The 21,470-nt window shown below is 43.9% G+C and overlaps 1 protein-coding gene across 1 annotated transcript in view; it reads right to left on the bottom strand.

Annotated features, from left to right (window-relative positions):
- The window catches only part of LOC104333494 (gamma-aminobutyric acid type A receptor subunit rho1), a 36,347-nt gene extending 25,615 nt beyond the window's left edge, over nt 1–10,732 (bottom strand). The window contains exon 1 of the mRNA XM_075414377.1: nt 10,486–10,732. Within this exon, the coding sequence (XP_075270492.1) occupies nt 10,486–10,607 (122 nt within the window). The 5' untranslated portion in view covers nt 10,608–10,732. The remainder of the gene's footprint in view (nt 1–10,485) is intronic.
- Between the last annotated feature and the right edge of the window lie 10,738 nt (nt 10,733–21,470).

Raw genomic sequence — 21,470 nt, 5'->3', positions numbered from 1 at the left:
TTATGGCTGGGCAAGGCCCTGACAAAACGCTGCGCGAGGCAGAAGGACCAGGAGAGAGCAGTGGAGGCACTCCAGCTCCCTAGAGGGGATGAAGCCTTGGCAGGGAGGATACAGGAATGGCAAAGGTGTAATGGTATTACTAAAGAGAAGTGTAAAGATTTTGTTAAAGACCTGTGCCTAAATATTTGACTAGCTTTTGTTTCTCCCTCTGTTTTGTGAGCGGTTAGTGACTTGGGGTCATACCACATCAGCATCATGTTAAAAGCAGAAACCAGGCTGGATCAGGGAATGGGGGAGAGGCAGGAAGGGGCTGGGAATTGTGTGCACAAATATACAGAAGGTCTCTGCACAGAAAAAGAAGGGCAGAGGCAGAGCTTGGATCTGCAACAGACCCTGTGAATTAGGTGAGACTGAGGAGAAAAGAGGCTGGATAGGCAGAGTTGGGGAGGGAGGGGAAACACTGGGTAAAGCCAGAGGGGAAGATGTCAGAAGGAGCAGAGAGGAGACATCAGCTCAAATGGTGCTTTGTCATTACATGGGCTGACTCCTGGGGCACAGAGACCTCGGACAGTCCTGCATGAGTAGGGGTGTCCCCTCACTGCAGAGTGGTGCAGGACAGGGATGCTACCTGGCCCCTGGAGACGCGTGAGCCTCCCTGGGCTAAAGGACCTCCCAAACTGTGTCCCAAAGGAAGGAAAGAGGTTTTGGGGCAAGGGAGTCACAGAAAGTTCCCCCGTAATGTGCCTTTGACTTGCAAATGTATTGGAAAGACGTTCTCAGCAAGCAGGAGATGCTGGTGGACAGGAGGAACAGCACGTCTGGGTGAAGACTAAGAGGTAGTCCAGACCCCAGGGAAATGCTTCGTGGGAGGAGGAAAAGTGAGGTACCTAAATGGGGAGAAAACCCACCCTGCACCTGAGGGAGGAGAAAGCAAACTTGCAATGGGAGGAAGCTGCTGTTGTCCAGCGACGGGCACTGCAGGGGACACGATCCACTGTGTAACATACTAATTCCCAGGGATCATGTAGGATAGAAACCCACTAATTTGTATTCAAAATGAGAGAGTTACAAAGTTGTGAGCTGTAAACAAGCCACTAAAAACTGAGGGAAATTAATCATGAAACGTATTTTATCTTGGCATTTGGCAAGACCTTGTTTGCTTGTGATTATGTTGGGTCACGCGTCCTTATGATTAGTAGGCTTAAAGATGGTGAAGAAAGGTGACCCATTTTCATTATAGGTCATTAAATCTATGAAAAGAAATGGGGAAAGAGCACTGCTTATGGTGTTCACATCAAAAAGTCTGAGAAACAGTGGGATTCAGAGCTGTTCTACCATCTTATTTTTGAGTGATACAGAACATTCAGTGAGAACTCCATTTTAATCCAGCATTATGTGAATATAGATCCACCTCAAAATGCAAAATACATAAAGGCAGGAGGCATATATACAACCTTTAAATTTTTCGTTTCTTTTGTTCTTTGGCTGGACATAAACACTGGCAAAAGCAAAAAACTGAAACAAACCTTCACATATTGACTGTTCACAGAAATGTCGTGCCACATGAGGTCTTGACACTGCACCTGATGTTGCAGAAATGAAAGTTCCACCCTATGTGGCAGAAATCGCATCCATTGGGTGTGTGTTTGTTGGGTTTTGTGTTATACAGGTTGAAAGGAAGGGTGAGAGGGAGCAGAAGGAGCGTGACTGAGGTCTGACCTCCCAGCTGAGGAGGAGGCAGGCACGGTGCCGGCCGGGACTCAGTGAAGTGAAAAAAAAAGAGAAGTGGATGAAGGGAAGGGGAGCAACTAATGGGGTAATGGGGAATGCGGAACACGCTGAAGGTTTCGTGTCTGCCACAGTCTTCAAAGAAAGCTTGACTTGCAAGCAGATGTCAGCACAGTGCAGATCAGGGAAGCGCATGTCAAGGAATATTTAGATAAATTGGAGATATTTAAGTCAACAAAGGCTGATGGCACTTCCCTGGGAGCACTGGGAGTACCAGCTGTTACAGTCTCTGAGCCATAAGCAGGTACCTACGAGGACCCCTCACAGGCACGGTATACGCCTGAGAGAGGGTGAGGGTGAACACAAAACCTGGTTTTAAGCAGGGGTCAAAAGAAGGATGTTGGCATTTTGATATTTGGAAAGAAACTGGGACAAACTCGTGATCCGTGTGTCTAGCCCCCCCGGGGATAACGAGATTATAAAGATCACTCAATGTGAATCTTTGCAATAATTGACGTCAAACCAGTCTAATGTTCTTTCTGACAGTGTAACTGGCGGCTTTAGTGTAAGCAGGAGGAAAACTAGATTTGAATGAGGTTTTTAATATTTCATTACTAAACTAGGGAAATATGGTTGAGATGAAGCTGTGATTTTCAGCATGGCTGAAAGACTGTGGTTAGTGTAACTGCCATTACTTTGCTGTCAAGAGGCATTAAATGACATCTCACAGATTTCATCCTGGAAAATACTAGTCAGTAGTTTCAATGATAATGCAGATGGCAGAACTATAAAAGTCGTGCATGACAGTATGCTTGAAAGAGAAACAGACAATTTGGGGTCTAGGATCAGAATTCAAAGAAGCCTCAACATGTTGGAGAAATGCTATGATGTCAATAAGATGGATTTCAGTATCAGAGAATACGAAGAATTGCATGGAGTACAGAAAAATAATTGTACAAATGCAAAACAGAGAATAACCAGCTAATTATCAATACTACACTTGTCTTATTTTCTTATTTACAGCAGTGAAAGCACTCTGTCTTTATAAGGCAACACCAACAACTAAGAAATGTGTTTGCACTAGAACAAATACAGAATTGTAACAATCCTGGTGTTGGGCCGATGTTAAGAAATATTTAGTGCAGGACCAGAAACGGATTTAAAGTAAATGGACTGAACAGTAACATGTCACCAGGCTTTCACACAGAAGAAAGACAGGTAAGAAAGAGTTGAACCAGCATTTAAGCTGTCCTTGGTGTCACAGGAGTGGAAGATGACAATTTTCCACTTCTTTGGAAAAAGAGCTCCAGGTGGAATGAATAGCTACAGACTACTCCACTGGACAAACTAGCTACGACCACAGTGAAAAACATCAGTGGTAGACACCAGATAAATATAATATATATTGAAGAAGAGCAACAGTATGACTTTTCTTGAGGGTTGTCATGCACTATAATAGACTTCTCTAAAAAGTTAATGACCTTGTAGATGAGGGTGATCAAGATGACACAGAGTACCCCAATTTCCAAAAATGTGCTGACACCTCCTTTCCAGAGTCTTGGAAAGAAACCAACCAGTCAGAAAGGGGGAAGTTCCCTTCGTGTGAATGGTTGCAAAATAAGAAACAACAGGAATAGCGGAGACTTTTCACTGTGAAGTTTTCAGTATAGTCCCATGGGAATCTATGATAGGGTCTCTGTTGTTCAATAAATTTATAAATTATTTCGGAGAAAAGAATAATTACTGGCAACAAAGTTTACTGAGGATATGTAGCTGTTAGAGGTAGTCAAAATCAGAACTGGGAGTGGAGAATTACAGCAGGACCTCATGACACCAAGTTACTTCAGATAAAATGACAGCAGAAATTCAGTGTAAGTAAATTCAGAATAGTCTACAGTTTGTACTTTGAATAGTTTGTACTTTGTATTTTTGCATTTTTTGAATGTACTTTCAGAAACAGTGTTAAGACAGTGATGGCCCCCAAAGCAGCGGTTACTGCTTACAAAGGAGGTTTCAGTGTTATTGTGGTTATTTCTTTGTAAACATCAACTTAATGGTCCACAGTGCTCAAAAAAAACAAACAGGAGGTTAGTTTGGGAATGGAGGAGCAAATCAAGCAGAAAGCATTTTGATGCTATTAGTAACACCGAGGCACACCCACGTCTCACATATCCAATGCCCATAGTTGGAGAAAACAGAGCAGAGCAAGAGGAGAGAGAGAGCTCAGAGGTGGAGAGGGCTTCCAGGCAGCCTGAGCAACAGGCAACAGCTGAGCGATACGGTGCAATGATATAAAGTCAGGAGTGGCATGGTGAAGGTGAACAGGAATTTGTTGCTCCAGACTTTTCACAACACATGATAAGGAGAAGAAACTTGAAAGGAAGTAGATAAACACAGCATGTCGTCACACTGTGAAATTCACTCTCATGGAAAGCTGCGAGTGCTCAAAACACAAGCGAGTTTGGAAGATGACTGGGCGGTTTACAGAGAAAAGACCAGCATGAGCATTTCAGGTGTGAATCCGGTCCAAGAATCAGGAAATCAAATAGTTTATGGTTTATATGTACTCAGGAGGGGGGAAACTGCCTTGCAGTATCTTTGTGTGTGTTTGTTGTTTTTTCTTTTTTTCCTGGGCTACAGATAGGTTTTTAGAGTCCATTTTGCCTTCTCACACCAGCTCATAAAACACATTGGCATAACGGTGGACAAGAAGACAATATGAAGCTGCTGATCCTGAGCAAGTTACATGGTGGCAACGTTGACTGGAGATGTTATCATCAGTGGCTTAGTACATGGGTGTATGAACATAGCTACAGAAGTACTGGTAGAGACAATGTTCTGCCATGGATCACCTGAATAAAGATAGGAAGCTATGTGAAGTGTAGACCCAAAACAAGATCTAGGAAGGATGAAAGGATGCTGGTCATAATGATGAAAACAGAAAATATAATTTTCAAAGCATCATCATTTGCAATGACAAGCAGAAAGAGGACACTTTCAGCTGGGTTGTGAGAAAAAACCATAAGACTTCCAAGAAAAGTTGTCATGCAGGACTGAAGTTACTTGAAAGCACAACACTGGTGGAAAGGGACAATGAGAGAAATAGCAAAGCAATAATGAAAAATAAGTTAATGTATAACAAGATCAAGAAGGCGAGCGCTGTTGGACATACAAAAAAAAAAGGATTTCTGGCAAGTGGAAGAAGAGGTACGACAGGCAGCGACAACAGCTGCCAGAGGAGCGAAGGAAGTTACAGAATAATACAGAGTTAAAAGCAACTGGAAAAAATCTGGCACAATTGTGTGACATGGGAAATGACTGTGCCTATGGTCAAATAAATGCGGAAGATGAAGCAGAGAACAGAGAAAGTCTGAGTCAAAAAAGAGAAGGAGCAAGCTGGAGAAGAGGAGGAACTTTGAATGGCAGAAAGAAAAGGAGTGACAGAGATGGAGGTGAAAGGAGGAAAGGGAAAGGCAAGTTACCAACAGGGGAGATGGACAGACTCCACTTGCATTGGCCTGAAGACCACTCTGGGCTTCTTGTCGCTCTCCTGACACCCAGCACTGGTAGTGCAGATGCTGTCAAGGCACACCGTAAAATCTTAAAAAGCAGTGCCTTGGGAGCTGTGGGTGCTCAGCGCTCCACTGGATCTGGCTCGCTGTTGATAATGTGCTCCTATAGGCAATGCTTTCAACAGGAATTTTACGGGCTTATCGTGCACTCTGAAGATCTGATCTAAAGACAGCTTGCATTAGTAAGCTTTGTTTACGCGAATAAATGCTTTCTGGATCAATCCTGAAGATAAGATACAAGGGCAAAACTCTAGGACAAGAGGACAGCTGAAGGATTGCTGGGAGGTAAAGGAAGAAATTCTGTTGGGGTTGAATTTATAAAGCCAGAGAAAACATTTGGAGGGCAAGAAGGTACCAGCTGTCCTACATGTAGGGGGCAGCCTCAGTGAGGGTACCAGGATAGCCATGTGTGATTTACAGAGCACAGAGGGCTCACACACCACATGGCCAGGGTATGGAGGAGCTGACAACACAGAAGTCCTGTCCAAATTAAACAAAAGCAAGGGGAGGTAACTTCAGTGTTGTGAATGTTCAGAATGAGGTTGAGCCTTTGAGAAAGGACCGGAAAGGAACCATGGCTATAATGGTGCAGGGTGGCTCCCATCACTTAAGAAGAGTGTCACTAATTGTGAAAACAACTGAAAAGGTCATAAAGAGAAAGATCTTTGGCCATGAAGGAGTCCTTGAGATAGCAAGCCCAGGGCTTATTGTAGAGGATGTCATTCAGCTGATGTAAAAGATAGCTCTCACTGACAGAGACATGGGCAGGGAGCTCTAGAGGAGCGGAAAATGAGTTGCTATTTGGAGACCAGAGTGAGACAAAATGATTGTAACACAGCCAGGGAATGGTAGGGACATGACTGAAAACATGGAGAGGGTCTCTTAGTTCAGATTAAACAAACACGATCTGTAAATCTTGTACAGTGAAATCTGCTGGGAGCTGTTTGTCTGAAAGGTGGTTACAATGCTGTCCGGGGAGATTTTAGTGTTTAAAGAGATTTTTTTTCGCAGCAGTTAGCTCTGGCAGAACAACCTGGGCTCAGCTCCAGGCCAGTTCTTTTCCTATTGCTCATCCTCTCTAGCAGATTCTGCAAGTCTAATTAGCAACACAGGCTTTGGCCCTTTTGTTGGCATCACGATGTTGTGATCTTTAGTGCCCCTTTGTACCCTCCTAGTGACCCCCGTGAAGCCTGGTGGCTTTCCAAGCCCCTGAGCAGTTGGGAAAGCAGCAGCCCGCCCTCTTGCCGGTGCTCCAGATCCCAGCTCCTTCCTGTTGGAGCTTTGGCACTCTGGGTTTAGTGGGAACAAAAAGCTTTGCAAACCCTGCAGGATTTGCACATGGCTGACTGCAAACTGTGAGCAGGTCTGCAAAGTGAGAAAGGTTTTATTTTTATAGCGCTGCTCTTTCAAGTGAAATTCCTTTGAGGTGATTTGTCCTGGAGATTAGCATAAATAAGTAGTTGAGTCCTTGACTGCCACACTGACATTTTTACAGTGAATTACAGTATTGGAGGGCTCTGTAATAAGTCCCATGCAATAAAGCTATGTACTTTGCTGCTTTCATTGTGACTGTATGCATACTTTGACCTACACCTATTTGCCATTGTCTTGTCACACTCTGCAGTGTGTCCCAAAGCCTCATCAGTTTTATTTCAGGATTTATTTGCGACCTTTTGCAAAATTCCCGCTGTGCAAACCCAGTCCCCAAAGGACCATTCTGCATGCATGAACTCTTGTGGGGAAAACCATGCCTCTCTGCTCACCCTTCTTCAAAGCTATTCTGTCTCATGACAGAATGGCTACCTTGGGGTACCTGCAGTGCCAAAAATTGTGACAGAGAATGTGTCTGACCCTGTGGGCCCCCATTCACATATCAGCAGGAGTGCAAAGGCTGTGGAATCAGCTGGATACGGTCAAGTGAAAGGACAAGCCCTAGGGCTGAAAACTGCAGAGCAAATGGTGTGTTTTTATTTAAAAGCAGAGTTCAGAACAAGTAAGCCTCCTTGTAAGAAACTAACGCTCGCAGAACAGCACCATTCAAATAAACAGGCTAGAAGCCTGCGTGTTTCCTCCATCAGCTGCACCATGAGAATCAGGAGCAAAGCTGGGCACGTCTGTCAGGGACAGCAGGATGCTGGCAGCGCAGCCAAGGTGGCAGGTCTCTACAGCAGGTGCCTGTGCTGCTTGCCAACACTGGTGGTTGGCACTGAGCCCAGGCAGCAGGGCAAGCGGATGGTCTTGTGGCATTAAAGGGCTTCTGGAGGCTAGGGGGACCATTGGTGCAAATCAAGCCACCCTGAGCATCCGGTGGTGTGGAGCCAGCCTTTTCCATTTCAAATAGATTTCCACCACCAACCTCCAGTGAGGCATGTGGGTCTCTTCAGAAGACAAAGGCCGCAGTGAGAGGATGGCTTTCCACCCTGGTGCTCGCCATAAGCCTTATGGAGCAAGAAATAACAGTGCTCAGAGAGGACTAACAATGTCAGTTGCTATAACCTCTTCTGTGTAAAGGTTATTCAGGGCTGAGTCTTGAAGGGAGGAGAAACAGGGTCCATAACAAAACATTCAGGAGCAATCATCACTGCAAGCTTTTTCTGAAGTTACATAGCATCCCCGCTTGCTCTGTTTTTCTTCCAGGATCTAGTTCTGTGATGGAAAAAGGCCTTGACTTTGACTGAAATGCAAATGAACAGTGCCTGCTTCAAAACTGTCTCATATGATCAGCATCTTAACATATAGGGAGCTACATGTGAGCATAAAGAGGACTGGCTGTACCACTAAGACGAGGTGTCCTGCCATACACAGATACCTGGCCATGTTGGGCAAACCCAATCTCCCACTGCAGGGCTGCGGTGGAGACCATGACCACAATCCCAGCAGGTCAACAAGGGTAACTCTTTATACAGCACCTACATGAGAACTGTACAAATACTGCACCAAGTCTTGATGTCAGCCTTGCAAAAGCAGTGAAGCAACAGAGAAAAATAAGCAAGTGACTGAGTCAAGGTTTGGGAAACATCCTACACTGAGAAATACAAGAAACCTAATCTTCTAAATATATCTATGCAGAGATGAAGTGGGAGCTTGATCCACCTGCAGGTACCAGGATGGAGAAGAGACTAGCTAGCGTAGAACAGGAGCAAATGAATGGAAGCCAAACTTAAAATATACTTGTGATTCTATTCTGAGTTTATCTGATACTGAAGGTGATTATCACGAATTAGGAGTTTAGTGCACAATTCATACAGAAGACTTGTTGTTTGTGCTTAGCAGGATATCAGACAGATGACCGTAATCGTCTTTTTTTACCTTACAAATTCTAAGGCTGTTAAAACCATTGGTCTCTTGTGGGCTATCCTACCACATGGGAAAGTGAGTGCTGTATTGGGCATCACGCTGCTGATGGACAACCCTATGGCCATGTGCCAGTGTTGCTCCTCGCTCCCCATCAGCCCTCCTCAGTGTCAGCACTGCTCTACTGAGGCAGAAATAGGCCAGAAATGGCCTCCCGGGCCAGCGTAGGTGTGCTGGGAAGATGGTGGACCCAGTTTCTCCAAGCCACAACACCTTGGGGCTTTCTGGTGGATTTGTCCTGGCACAATTACACCATATATACAAAGCACGGGTGAAGAGGCAGTTCCCACATGAGCTGAGCAGCTATTTCTTTTCCATTTTCACATATTTTTAATGCTCTGCTGCTGTGATTTGTTATATCTTATTTAATTGCACTGACACTATTAAATGTTTGGTGCAGTGGGAGCTTTCGTTACAGATGCTAAGCAACAACATGGATGTGTGTACGCATTCCTCTCTGCTGGATGCTTTTCGGGTCAAATGGTGGTACCTTGCTTTTCACCCCTTTATTGTGCTACAGCCAACAGATCACCTCCACTGCCACTGTCATGAAGCCTTAATGGAAATAGAGGTTTTGTGGCTGTCTCGCGTCTATACTGTCTCTGGTAACGCATCCCCTGGGGGCTGATGGTGAACAGAGCCACTGCATTCATTTTGCCAGTTACACCTCCATGAAGGTGGCATCACTGCTGAAGACTTTTTCTACGTATGAAATAGCTCATGGACCCCCAGGTGCCAAGCGGGATACTGCAGTCACTCTGCAAGGTATCCCTGACTTGCTACAAGGGTCTACAAAAAAACAAAAAGGCACCACACTTCCCATCCCTTCCACATTTCAGTCATTTCTTCTGAAGGCTAACAGAGGTGGCTGGAATCCCTCAGGACTGTGACACTCCTTATTTCCATCCTTGTACACTTTATGGTATTACTGGTGATACGGAGTCATTAAACAACAGAAACAGTCACTACAGCAAAGCAGAAATGACATAGTCTGTCACAAGCAGCAGTACACAATCTTTGAACAGGACGCTAAATGTGTCAGCTATATTCTCCAAAAAAACCCCAAAGGATGTTTCCTCCAGATGTACCATGTTATGTGCCTGAGTGTAAAAATCCTCATGCAAAGTTCCAAATCTTACCCAAACAGAATATAAGTAATCAGAACTTAGTTGTAGCAAAAAACCTTCCTCAACTCAAAATCTGATAAAATGGCTGTCTACAAGATAGTGGGAGAAAAACATCACATAGCCTTTCTGTAAGAGAGAGAGAGAGAAAGAGAAGAATAGACAATATTTTAAATAATTTTTAGTATCTTTCTTCAATACACAGAATTCTCTTTCTGTTTCCTCTGGTAACTGACCATAGCATTGAAGTTTGCAGAGACACTTTATTTTTTTCCTCTCAAAACCTCTATAAAACAGTCAGCATTGCAATAATAAAATAAATTCTTAATGTTTTCTTTTCAAATCTCAAGTCAATCTAATCTTCAGTGAATACAGCAATCTTCGTGGATCTAAATTTCCTCTCCACTTCCATGTAAGTACTCTACCACATCTGAACCACAAAAGACATAATCAAATGTTCTTTTTTTTCACCCTTTCAAACTTTGAGATACATCACAAACGCATTTTTTAGAGGAAGTAATTATTTTCACTGTAGAAAATGCATTAGAACTTATTCGTTGGCAAAAATAGCAACAGAAATCGTTTTTGACAGAGAGATCGCAATCTGCAAACACAAACTCTTTTTATCTGTTAGTCATTCTATCTTCCCCTGAAACATTTCATTTATCCAAACTGTAGCAATCTGAATGTAACAAAAAGAGACTCACCTGCCTTTTTTGTATACCTCATGTATTTCTTTTCCTTGTCGGTGGGCTCTGCATTCAGTGTATAAAACCCATCCCCATAACAGCAGGAAGATGCTAAAATGCATTTTATGGACAGTCAACATGTTACCTGAAGGCTCTGTATCCAGAAATAGTCCATACAAGAAGAAAAAAACCAAAATGTAGGTCCTGTTCCTCTTTTTAAGACATTATCGGTCTGATCGTTATTGGAAGGATGTTTACTCATACAAAAATTCATCCTGCAGTATTTAATCTGGACAGTGGGGAAAGCAATTTCCACTAAACCTATAAATCCTTCTACGTCAGATGGCACGGATTTTCTAGCAGTGTTGAATTCACGTATTCTCAGAGAACAATTATTTTTTGTCCAAACAAGCTATTTTATTAACTGGTTTAAATTGAACCCTTTTCAAGTACCTATGGGAAATGGCATATATATATTTCTGCCCGGTTAACCAAAGTAGTGCAGTCGGTCAGGCAGATGTCGTTGGTCATTCTTTAATCACCAAACTTCTCCATGTAGCAGTGACATTTGTTACAGGCATTGCAAGAGACTGAAAAGTGTTACTAAGCGTGTATATGTTTCCAGCAAAAAATCTTCATTTCCATTTAGCTCTACAAGGTAGTATTTTGACCTGGTGTGTTTTTCTACGTTGCTTTAACAGACAGCGGTGCTGTGGCTGGAGTGACCAGTGCTTTCGGGACTTGTGTCACGTACCTCCCTGCTGTGCTGAGCAGGGTCTCTGGAAAGTCTCCCAGTGCGCAGCGAGAGGAGGGGAGTACAGCAGGGGGGAGATAGCTCTCCTCTCTGCACAAGGCTATTTGGAGGGAGTAGCAAATGCCAGAGCTGCAGGAGAGCTCAGGGACCTGGTGTGCTGGGTGTCACGTGGCTGACAAAATGGTCATGGATGTTGAAGAGAATAAACCAGCATGGGCAGAAACATGTGGTCGAGCCAGTCACATTGCCCAGCTCTTTGGAGCTCACCCCCTCGCTGTATAACCCACAGCTCCATCTTTACTCTCCTTCTTTGTGCCTGCCCCCAAGGCCTTACAGCTCTGGTCCCACCTGTGCCTTCTCATGGAGGCATTGCCCTGTGCTCTGCAGACACCACCAGCGTTGTCCCTCCCCTTTGCTGACAAGGCTCTGCTTCCTCTGCCTCCTACCCATGGATTTCTGTATTAGAGCAGTTTGTCAAGTCACCCATCAATTTTCATGAAAGCCCTTTTTTGAAAGCCCTTTTTTAAAAGCCCTGGGGGCAGATGCCTAGCTGGTCTAAGCTGCAATGGCTTTACTGACCTCAGTGGGCGTTCACACTGCCTCAGGATCCACAGGAACAACACATTGAAAGCCACCGAAACTTCATTCCGTCAACCAAGATTCAATTTAATGATTTGCTGGGCTTAAACATTTCCTACACAAAGTCACACAGGCTTCAAGAGATGGGCAATCAGTCACCAGCAGTTTGTTGCAATGGTTAATCACTATCACCGTTCAAAGAAGTTGTACCCATCTTATCTTTGAAAATTATCTGCATTCAGTTTCCGTTTATTCACAGATCCTTCTCAAGGAGGACAAAAAGTACCTTAATAACTGCTCTTTTCACCTGTGGTGCTATTAGAGATACTCTTCTCAGTCTTTGCAATAATCTACATAAATTTTTGTGACATCTTTCATCAAAGGAACTCTTTCTTCTCTTTGAAATATATTTTTGTTACTTCAACACATTTTTAAAAAATTTTAGTCCCTTGCTCATGTGCCGGAGGAGCAATGGGGATTGACAAGCAGTGGAGAACTGTGAATTCACTTAACTGCCCTGGAAAAGCTGGAGGTCCCTTGGTACACATGAGAGGAGGGAAATAGAGGGAATTAGCTAAAAGAAGATACTGAGAAGGCAAAAAAAAAAAAGTGTTAAATTCCGTTTTTCACATTGTTGTTCACAGAAAAGTATGAGCAATTTAAAGAAAAATCCTGGAACAAATTGTCAGACAACTTCTAAACTCCCAGAAGAAAATGACTGGATGAAGGACAGACATAGACTCATCAAGAACAAATATGTTAAACTTAATTTCTTTCTCTGACAGGCCAACAGACTTTGTAGCTTGGGGAGAAGCAGCAGATCTAGATAAGCTTGTAACACCATCTCACATGACATCCCCATAAGCAAGACAGGGAAGCATAGTCCTGATGAAATGTTTGTAGGATGGATGCAAAACATTGCTGCCTTTAGCTTGGTTTACCTTACTGTACTCCAAAGGGTGTTCTCTGTGACTCACTACCAACATGAAAGAAAGTAGCAAGTTTTGCACATGATCTGCAAGGAAACTCTGAACCGACTGGATGCTTAACCTAAAGAGAAGGCTTGGCAAGGGTACAAGTGGTACAGTAGATGTCTTTGGGTATGCAACAGCTGCTTCAGAGAGAAAAATACTCTGTTCCAAATGACCAGGGTATACAGAGCAAGAAGTAACGGGCTGAGAGTTTAGGAGGGGAAAAAAGAGGTTAGGTACTAGAATAGATACTAGGAAAACTTTCTAGCAATAAGGACAGTGAGGCATTGCAGTGGATTATACGGGAAGAGTTTGCAATTGCCATCATCAGAAGTCATTAAGACAGGTATAGCTGATCCTGTCCTAGGACACCATGCCCCTCCAGTTCCTGCCCAGCTCAGGGGCCCTCTCAGCACCCACCAGCTGGCACTGCTTCCCCTGCGCCAGGGCTTTAGCACTTCAGTCACTCCCTTCCTCAGAGTTCAGTGAGACTCGGACTTATACTTAGTTACTGAGGCCATCGAAATGCAGGTTTCCCAGGCTGCCTGGGACTCTAATCCTGCATTTCCTGGGTTTTCGTTAACAAAGGATGATAAGACATGTCACAAAAGCAAACACTTCATTCCATTTGACTGAGCCATATTACTATAATAGACAAATTTTATAAAATAATCATGTTTTGAGCCAACCAAATATACCCTTTTTCCATTTGACCACAGAAAAGTCAACAATTTGCTCAATTCTATTTATAACCCATCTATCTCCAAAATTAAAGCATAGTCAGGAGAAAAAATCAAGGCCTTTTTTTTGCCCGTAAGTCAGCTGTGTACTGAGATGCTGACTTTGTCAGGAGCAGAAATCCAGTCTGGAGAACAGTCACAGAAGACACCAGCCAACACAGGAAGCCACGAAAACTTCTAGCGCACAAGAGGGCAAGGCAGAATGCAGTGTAAGTGCCTGCCACAATGATAACTCCAGTCAAATCATGAACCAGGCCTTCTGTTGTTTAATTAATTACCCAACACTTCAAACATTGCAGTAATACGCAGTATAGGCTGTGTAAATACCCCTGGAGCTATAATCAGACTGCAGCAACCATACATAAAAGAGCTCACAGCATTTACACTTTCCAGCCTCTTCCTTATGGGTGTCTGCCTTTATCTAAAAGCTTTTAATGCAAACATGGATGAATGTGTCAGTGTATCTTCGTGTGATTTACTTTTGGAGTAACTGGGGGAGCACAAGGGTACCTGCGCAATCGATATTATGCTGTTTGACTTCTGGAAAGTTATTTCCCCTGTGCGGTTCTGTTTCTTTCAGAAACGGCACTCCGTGTCTCCAGGGCACACTGCCAGAGTATAGTTTTTTACTTCTTTGGTGCCTTCAGTCATGGGTATTGCCAGAGACTGCAAAAATCAGGCTTAATATGAAGTTAGTGGGGTTTCTGAATCCATTGCTGGTGTCCCATTTTAACAAGCGCACTTCCATCCTTCGGGATGTTCACAGGGGATACATGCTCGCTCTGCATAAGGTGAAACATGTCAGCTGGATCTTTCAGGTTTGTTGGATATAGGACCATCTCCAAGGATGATAAGAGTACCAATGATGAATAGAATTTGAACAACCTGGGGTTGAGTGGCATATCCACTGCGTTTCACTGTGGTGGTGTCAGCGGAGCTGGTGGCCGTTCATAGCACTTGTAGCTCTGCCCTTTGCATGACTTGGAATCAAACTCTCCAGGAAGTTGAGAGGATGAAAGAAGTGGGAATGCGTGTACTTACAGTGAGGTGGTTAAAAGTAAAGAAGCCCACACAGAAAGGGAAAGAAGACATTTCCTCTGCAGGCACAAGAGTCCCTGTGTTTGTCGGGAGCAGAGACTGGGAGCTGCAGGCAAGAGTGGTGCAGGAGAGAACATCCAAACAGGAAGATTTTACTTTTCAGTGTTAAAGATCAGTGTATGAGCTGGCACAAGTGTGCACCAGGGTGGGAATCACGCCACTTTATACTGGCCAAGGATTTCACCACAAATAGCTTTTGTGCTTTATTATCATATTTTTCATTATGGCCCTGCTCCTCTTAGGTCTGTCTTGCACCCCTCACTGATATCATCACATCAGAGCAGGTGCACATGCTCTTTGTGGAAAACTCTGGAACTTCTCCAGGTAGTGATGAGGACATTAGTCAACCTCATGAAATCATAAACACTAATGAATAGTTAGATTTCCATGCAACATGAATGGCAGGGAGGAGAGAAGTGCCAACGAACCCATGACCCCAAGCCTTCTTATCACAGAATAAAAATCAGATAGAGGCAAGACACTGTACATGTGCCTCTAAGCCACTATAAATCCCTAAATGGATTGTGCACTGTATGAAAGGCAAGGGAAATAGGCCAAGCCTGAATTGGGCAGAAACCTGAAAGGCTACAGCAAACAATGTGCTTGAGTGAATTGCAGGGCTTCAGGACTAATGCATTCGGCTGCTGCTTCTCACTGCTGAAAGGAATAACGATGCCACAACCCCCCAATGAGGCACGTCTTTAATACCACTCTGGATTCGTTAGAGCTCTTTCTTCAGCGATGCCTTTGTCCAGTGAATGCTTCTTTTCTCCCACATGACATGTCACTGTGCCCGTGGAGACTTATTTGAGTTTGTAAGTGTCTTTACGCGCCCTTACACTCTGTCTGAGGGATTACGCGTGTTGCGTGCTGAGCTGTGTCCTTTTGTATCAGCCCATTCTGCAATTTTGTGGAGCAGCATTAGCTGGATTAGGCGGCTTTGTGCGTACTCAGCCATGGGGCACCAGACCTCTTTGCATGGAGGTTCTGCTGCTAAAACTGGAAAAAGGTACTTTAAAAAGTATAAGACAAGACAAGAAGACGCTTTTAGAAAGATGTTTTACTTCTAGCAGTTTAAGAGGGCTGAAATAAAATATTGAAATACACACACTAATGCCCAGTGGGGCCCGTTGGAAAGTACTTCTGTCTGCTACTAGCAGATATACTAGAGGAGGCAGATATGGGGTGCTACAGGTGTCAAGGATTCCCCTGATGCTCCCTGTATGTCTGAATCCCCAGAGCAAACAGCACACTCATTTACCAGGAGAGAGTGCTCCCTTAAAGGGTATGAGTTCAGCTCTGTTGGTGTGAAAGCATTCAGACTGGATTGAAATTACTCTCTGCGTATCCTGAATAGGGACTAATTTTGCTCTGACTACAAGATTCTGGTCCTATCCAGCCCATGGCATTCCCTTTTTTTGCAGTAAGTACATTTCTTGAACACAGAACCCCAGCTAAAAAGGGTTTCTCAGTTTGCAATTCTCACAGCCCGTCTGCATCACCCCCTTGGGGAATTGCATCAGTAATACGCTAAGGGCCCCTGCCTGCCAACAAAGAAATAGTTCTAAATGCTTTTCAAAAGGCAGCAACAAAATGGAAGCAAAACGAAGCGTGAAGAGTCAGAAACTCTTCTACATGAACACTGAGAGTCCAGCAGGGCCATCTCCAGGCAAAAGCTGGCGCAGGTGTGAATAACAGCTACAGAACTGTCAATAGCAATTGAGAGAAGTCAGAAGTGCTCAATAAAAGAGTTGTTCTGACAATATTCAGAGGGGATTAAATGAACAACTGGAGTAATTGCAGCTCTCAACCCAACACTGATCTCAGGCAAAATATTGGAATGGCTGATATGACAATAAATAATGAGTTAGAGGGTAATTTGATTAATGTCAATTAGCAGGGCTTTAAAGAAAAATAGATCTTTCCAAGCTAATCCTTTACTGATTAATTTAAAATGTGTTTGCTGGAGGAAATGAAGCTATGCAGTGTGTTTCTGCAAGGCATTTAATGTTTCACCGCATGACATTTTGATTAAGGAACAGCAACAATAGCGTAGCAAGAGAAAATAAGGAAAATATTTTAAAACTGGATAAAAAATTCATATGGAGTATGCCTGTAAATGGCAAATCTTCATCAGACAATGCAATTATCTCCCCAAAGAGACCAGTTCTTTATCCTGTTCTGTTCTTGTCAATAAGCAAGAATGAAACACAAACTGCTTCCTGAAGAAGTCTGCAGTGGCACGAAGTAGATCAGAAAAACTGAAGGATCACTGAGAAGGAGCAAATGGAATATCACAGGGAAAGGCCTAGAAACTACTAGTGTCTTTTAACTACAGCTGATTGCAAAACTATCCATCAGTGAAGAATGTGGGTCATAATTTTAGGATAAGGAGGAGAAATTCTGGACATTAATGGAGAATTTTCTTGGAAAACTAGCTGAACAGTACCTTCCAATAGAAAAATGTGGCCAAAATATGCTAGCTTTTGTGTTTAAAAAAGGGAATGTTGTAAGAGTATGAAGGTTAAATTACCTCTTTATGTGATGATGCAGACTGTCTGAATCTTGGAAGTGAGAGTTCTCCTCTATCCAGCAAGCTAAAGATTTATTAAAATAGCTTTATTAAATCTATTACAAGATCCAGTGTCTGGAAGACCAGAGAAGATAAATTTGAAATAGAAATAAATTCATTTTTACCTTTTTAACAGTAACAACAAAGTTTGTTTCTCTATGAGTGTATTATTTAACTGATGATGGTATGATTTTCTGAAGGAGAAGGGCTAGTTCTCAGATGGGGATAAATCTGGAGAAGCCCAATAGCCAGTGCAATAAGGAAGAGCTGATTAGATGATCCAATAGCCAACGAGACAGGCTCAGAACCATCAATTATTGGCACCAGCTAAGGCAGCAAATTCTAACAGTGCTTTTGAAAGGCGCATTTGTTTGGATCAGACAACCTTTGCTAAATTTGGCAGTGATAATTAACTTCAGAGGAAAGTGTGTTATAACAGTTAAGTTTAATTACACAATTACTGGTCAAAAAAGTGGTTCTTAAATAATAGATTTTAACAATTTGTATTTTTTAAAATACAGGCAAACAAATATCACAATATTCTCCCCTGGCAGATGTACTCTGAGGTACACAGTGGTTTCCAGTAAGGTGCTCCTTGGAATCACCCACTTCCATGGCTGTCCTTCCGATGGATCCACCAGCCAGCCACACGTGATCTGTCCGGCCATCATTCACAGGACTCACACATTTCAAATGTGGCTTCAGCAGCACTTCTAACTTTTTCAGTCAAACACTAGGCATCTGCATAGCTTATCTTGGATTTATTCAGAGATGAACACATGAATGGGACAACCGAGAGAAGCGTTTTCAAGCTACATGGTCTACTGGCAGCCTCTGGACTGTGCCTGAAGCACTCAGCACCTCCCAGCATGTGAGGAGCCGGGGGGCTTGCTTGTCCCAACTCCTTAGCTGCAGCATGGGCAGCCACCTCCGAGCCAGCCATCAAGAGCTGCTGGGGAAGTGTTTCCAGGAAACAGTGCGTTTTATCGGGAGGTAGCTGTCGAAGTCAGGCGCATTGCCTTCCAGCAGATGCTGTCTCGCTGTCAAGGACCGCAGCCGGGTGCAGCTGGCTGGTGTACGGGTAGCTGTGCTGTGGGATCTTCTTCCTGGGCTCGTGAGAGCATCTTTCTAAGTGTGCAGAGTCAATGATGTGATTAAAGTGAGCAAGTTCCACCTTTCTATTCTTGTTTTGCTCTGATGGAGTCTCCTATGTTGAATGCCTGTGGACAACCTGTCCCAACAGCTTCCTACATGTTTCCCTTCACTGGAGTCACTGCTACCTTTTACTTATTCTAACTGAAACAATTGCCTGTTTTATTGTCTCTCAGGATGTCAATTTAGAAAAACATTCATTTGCTTAGCTTGTCTTACTGCTCTTGTTAATGTCTTGATACAAATAGTGGGCTGAATCCACAGTGAAGCGCATGGTGTATCTCCACCACTTTAACTGCTGCCCCTCTCTGCAGATATCATAACGTGCAATAATAATTCTCCTTGTCTGGTATTTATTCTTCCTGAAGTGTCCACAGACTGCAATAATATGCCTTCACAGACATAATTTTGCAAGGCTCAACAGGACAACCTCTTTAACTCACTGCTTGTAAGAGAGTCTCTCTATTTTCCAAGCTGTTCTAGGAGTGCTCCCCTACACCCGCATCTGTTCACATGTGCATTTCTTCAATATAGATAACCAGAATTGTACAGAATATTAAAAATGAGGTCTTACCAGATATTCTGCATCTGGTGATAATATTTTCTGCCTTTACCAAAGTTGTCACCTGCTAAAGAATTACTAGCAATATCTTTAGTATCTAATTTTTCCAACACCCTATAAGTAAAGGAAAGCAATTCACATCCCTATTAAATGTAGGGGTCCTCTGCTTGACCAGCACAGTCAGGCCTCTCTCCTCAGCCCCTTACAACTGATGAAGCCCAGCAGCGCTGAGGAGCGGTGTATCTGACAGTCCAAACTTTGTACAATTTCCCCAGGTACACAAGTTTCATCAGCAACCGTAGGTCTTTATCTGATGTCACACACTGTCAGCAGCAGAGGATGGCTGCATAACGAAAGCCATCTGGGCTCTCAGTGGACCTCAAAATAGTGCAAATGGCAGGCGGGGTTTGATGAAACACCTCGTGGCAAAGCCGTAGGGCTGGATGACAGGGTCTGTTTCCACTTACGGTGGGGTGTCTTTGGGTAAGGGCAATGTGCACAGTGCTCTCCCCCCCGTACAGGTGCTCCACCAGAGTGGGCCTTCTGGTGCTGGGCAGCTTGCTTACAGTTAGGAGGTGCCCCTTTGCTCATCTTAGCCTTTTCTGCTCTAGTGTTACCTCCTTGGAGGCTGCTGAGGTTTCTCAGGGATTCAGCAGAGCTACCAAGTCATGACTTTTAATCCTGTAATTTCCCAGGCTGCATGGCCAGAAGCAGCTATTAACTGCCAAGTCTTCGTGGTGTCACAGATTCGTGTTTGGAACACAGCTTTTATTAATATCAGTCTTCAGATATAATTACAATTTTTTATTAGTGTTATTTTCATGCTCCTTTTGCATCACAGATTATCATTGATCTCTTGAGATTCTACTGAAGTATTTGACAGGCTCATTTCACATCAAAGTCATAAAGCAGTGGGGCTTGGATGTGACTCTGTCAGCCTTGGTGTCTGGTTTCTTGCTATTCCAAGAAATCATTTGGGATCCAGACTTTGTATTAACACAACCACTGTCTAAAGCTAGCGTATTTATCCCACGTCATGGTTTTAATTTCTCCCTTTGGTTTGCAACAACATTTGAATCTTTACGTGACTATGAACTGAGCCTTAAGAGGAAGCCGTGATGTTTGCATTTCTTTCCTGATGAGCATATGGTGAGGAACAGGCTTGTTTTCCTGCATGATCTACTAAAAAACTCTTGATGGTACTTTCTGCTCTTACACCTGGCAGATCCAACTCAGAGCAGGACTCTCAGCACCCTGTACAGTTGTATTTTTCATACTTCCAAGCGGTGAAGTTTCCACAGCCTCTCTGAGTAGCTTTTCCCTTGTACCTTGCTGCAGCCTGTGGCTATCACCTCTTGCCTTTTGCTGAGCACCCCTGAGAACTGGCCCATCCATCCTGGAAAGCATAAAAGCCTCCTGCAAGTGCTGTCGCTGTTACTGGGTGAAGCAGGGCTTCCTGCGCTGACCTGGGAGCAGTGATTAGGTGGGGGACAGCCAGCTCAGCAAGGTCAGAGAAGCCTTGACCTGCCTCAAGCAGGAGCTGCATGGGAAAAACAGCGAGTCAAATGTTGAAAAGGAAGGGCTACAGCACTGGGGCTGTGATGTGGTAGGTGAGCTACATCACAGAAAAAGCCAGTCTTTTTTTTTTAATCTTACCCACGTGGTTTCACTATTGATTCTTTCATTCCCTTCCAAACCAGGTCAGTGCAAGTTATATGCATCTGTGCATGTCCCACTAAAACAGTCGTGCAGATGCCATTGAAAAGAGCCACTGAAGTGTATGAGCGAGCATGAGGCACGGCGCTGGGGGGACCGGGGCACAAAAGGTCCATCAGAAAGGTCTCAGCAGCTCACGGAGGGGGAACAGATAGAATAGGCAGCGTTTACCTTAATTGGCTCTGTTTGCAGATGAAAGAGAGAAAACTGGGAAACAGAGAAAACTGGGTGTGCACCTCCTCACCAGCACACTAGCAGAGTGGTAGAGTTGAAAACATATTCGATACACCCATAAAATAGGAAAGCCTTGACAAAAGCACAAACATAATACAATTTTTGCTATGACCGTATTGGGTTCTCACATCATTGCTTTTTGCACATTTGTCCTCTTCCTGCATGTTTGACCTCTTTATCTTCCTAATTCAACTTCTTGCTCTCCTTTCATTGCCCCTTCAGGCCAACATGTGCAGAAGTGAATGAGCCACAGCAGCAGCAGCAGCAGGACAAAGTGGGCCTGAGCCGCCGCCTGTCCCCTCGGACATGTGTCCGCATCGTGGCTGCTTTGCTTCTGCCACCAGCGCCATTTGCTTGTGTCCCACCTGGGACTGGCTTTGGGGACCTTTGGGGGTGAGACGGGATGGGAGGTGGGCCTTACACCCAGCACTGAAGTCTGTGGCTGCTCCTGCAATTGCAGCCAGGGGAACAGGATCATCTGCAATTTTTATTTCTGTTGGGGTGTGGGGACATAGAGGATAAGGAAAAGAAAGGGGGAATTTTTGTTATTGTTCACTTGATTTTTCTTGTGCTTTTCCATCTGGAATATCAGAGTCTCAGTACGTCTGCCTCTGGGAGCGCAACG

The sequence above is a fragment of the Opisthocomus hoazin genome, chromosome 2, assembly GCF_030867145.1.
Source record: "Opisthocomus hoazin isolate bOpiHoa1 chromosome 2, bOpiHoa1.hap1, whole genome shotgun sequence".
Classification (NCBI taxonomy): domain Eukaryota; kingdom Metazoa; phylum Chordata; class Aves; order Opisthocomiformes; family Opisthocomidae; genus Opisthocomus; species Opisthocomus hoazin.
Note: the sequence above shows the minus strand (reverse complement) of the source record. Positions and strands in the feature narration are given on the sequence as shown.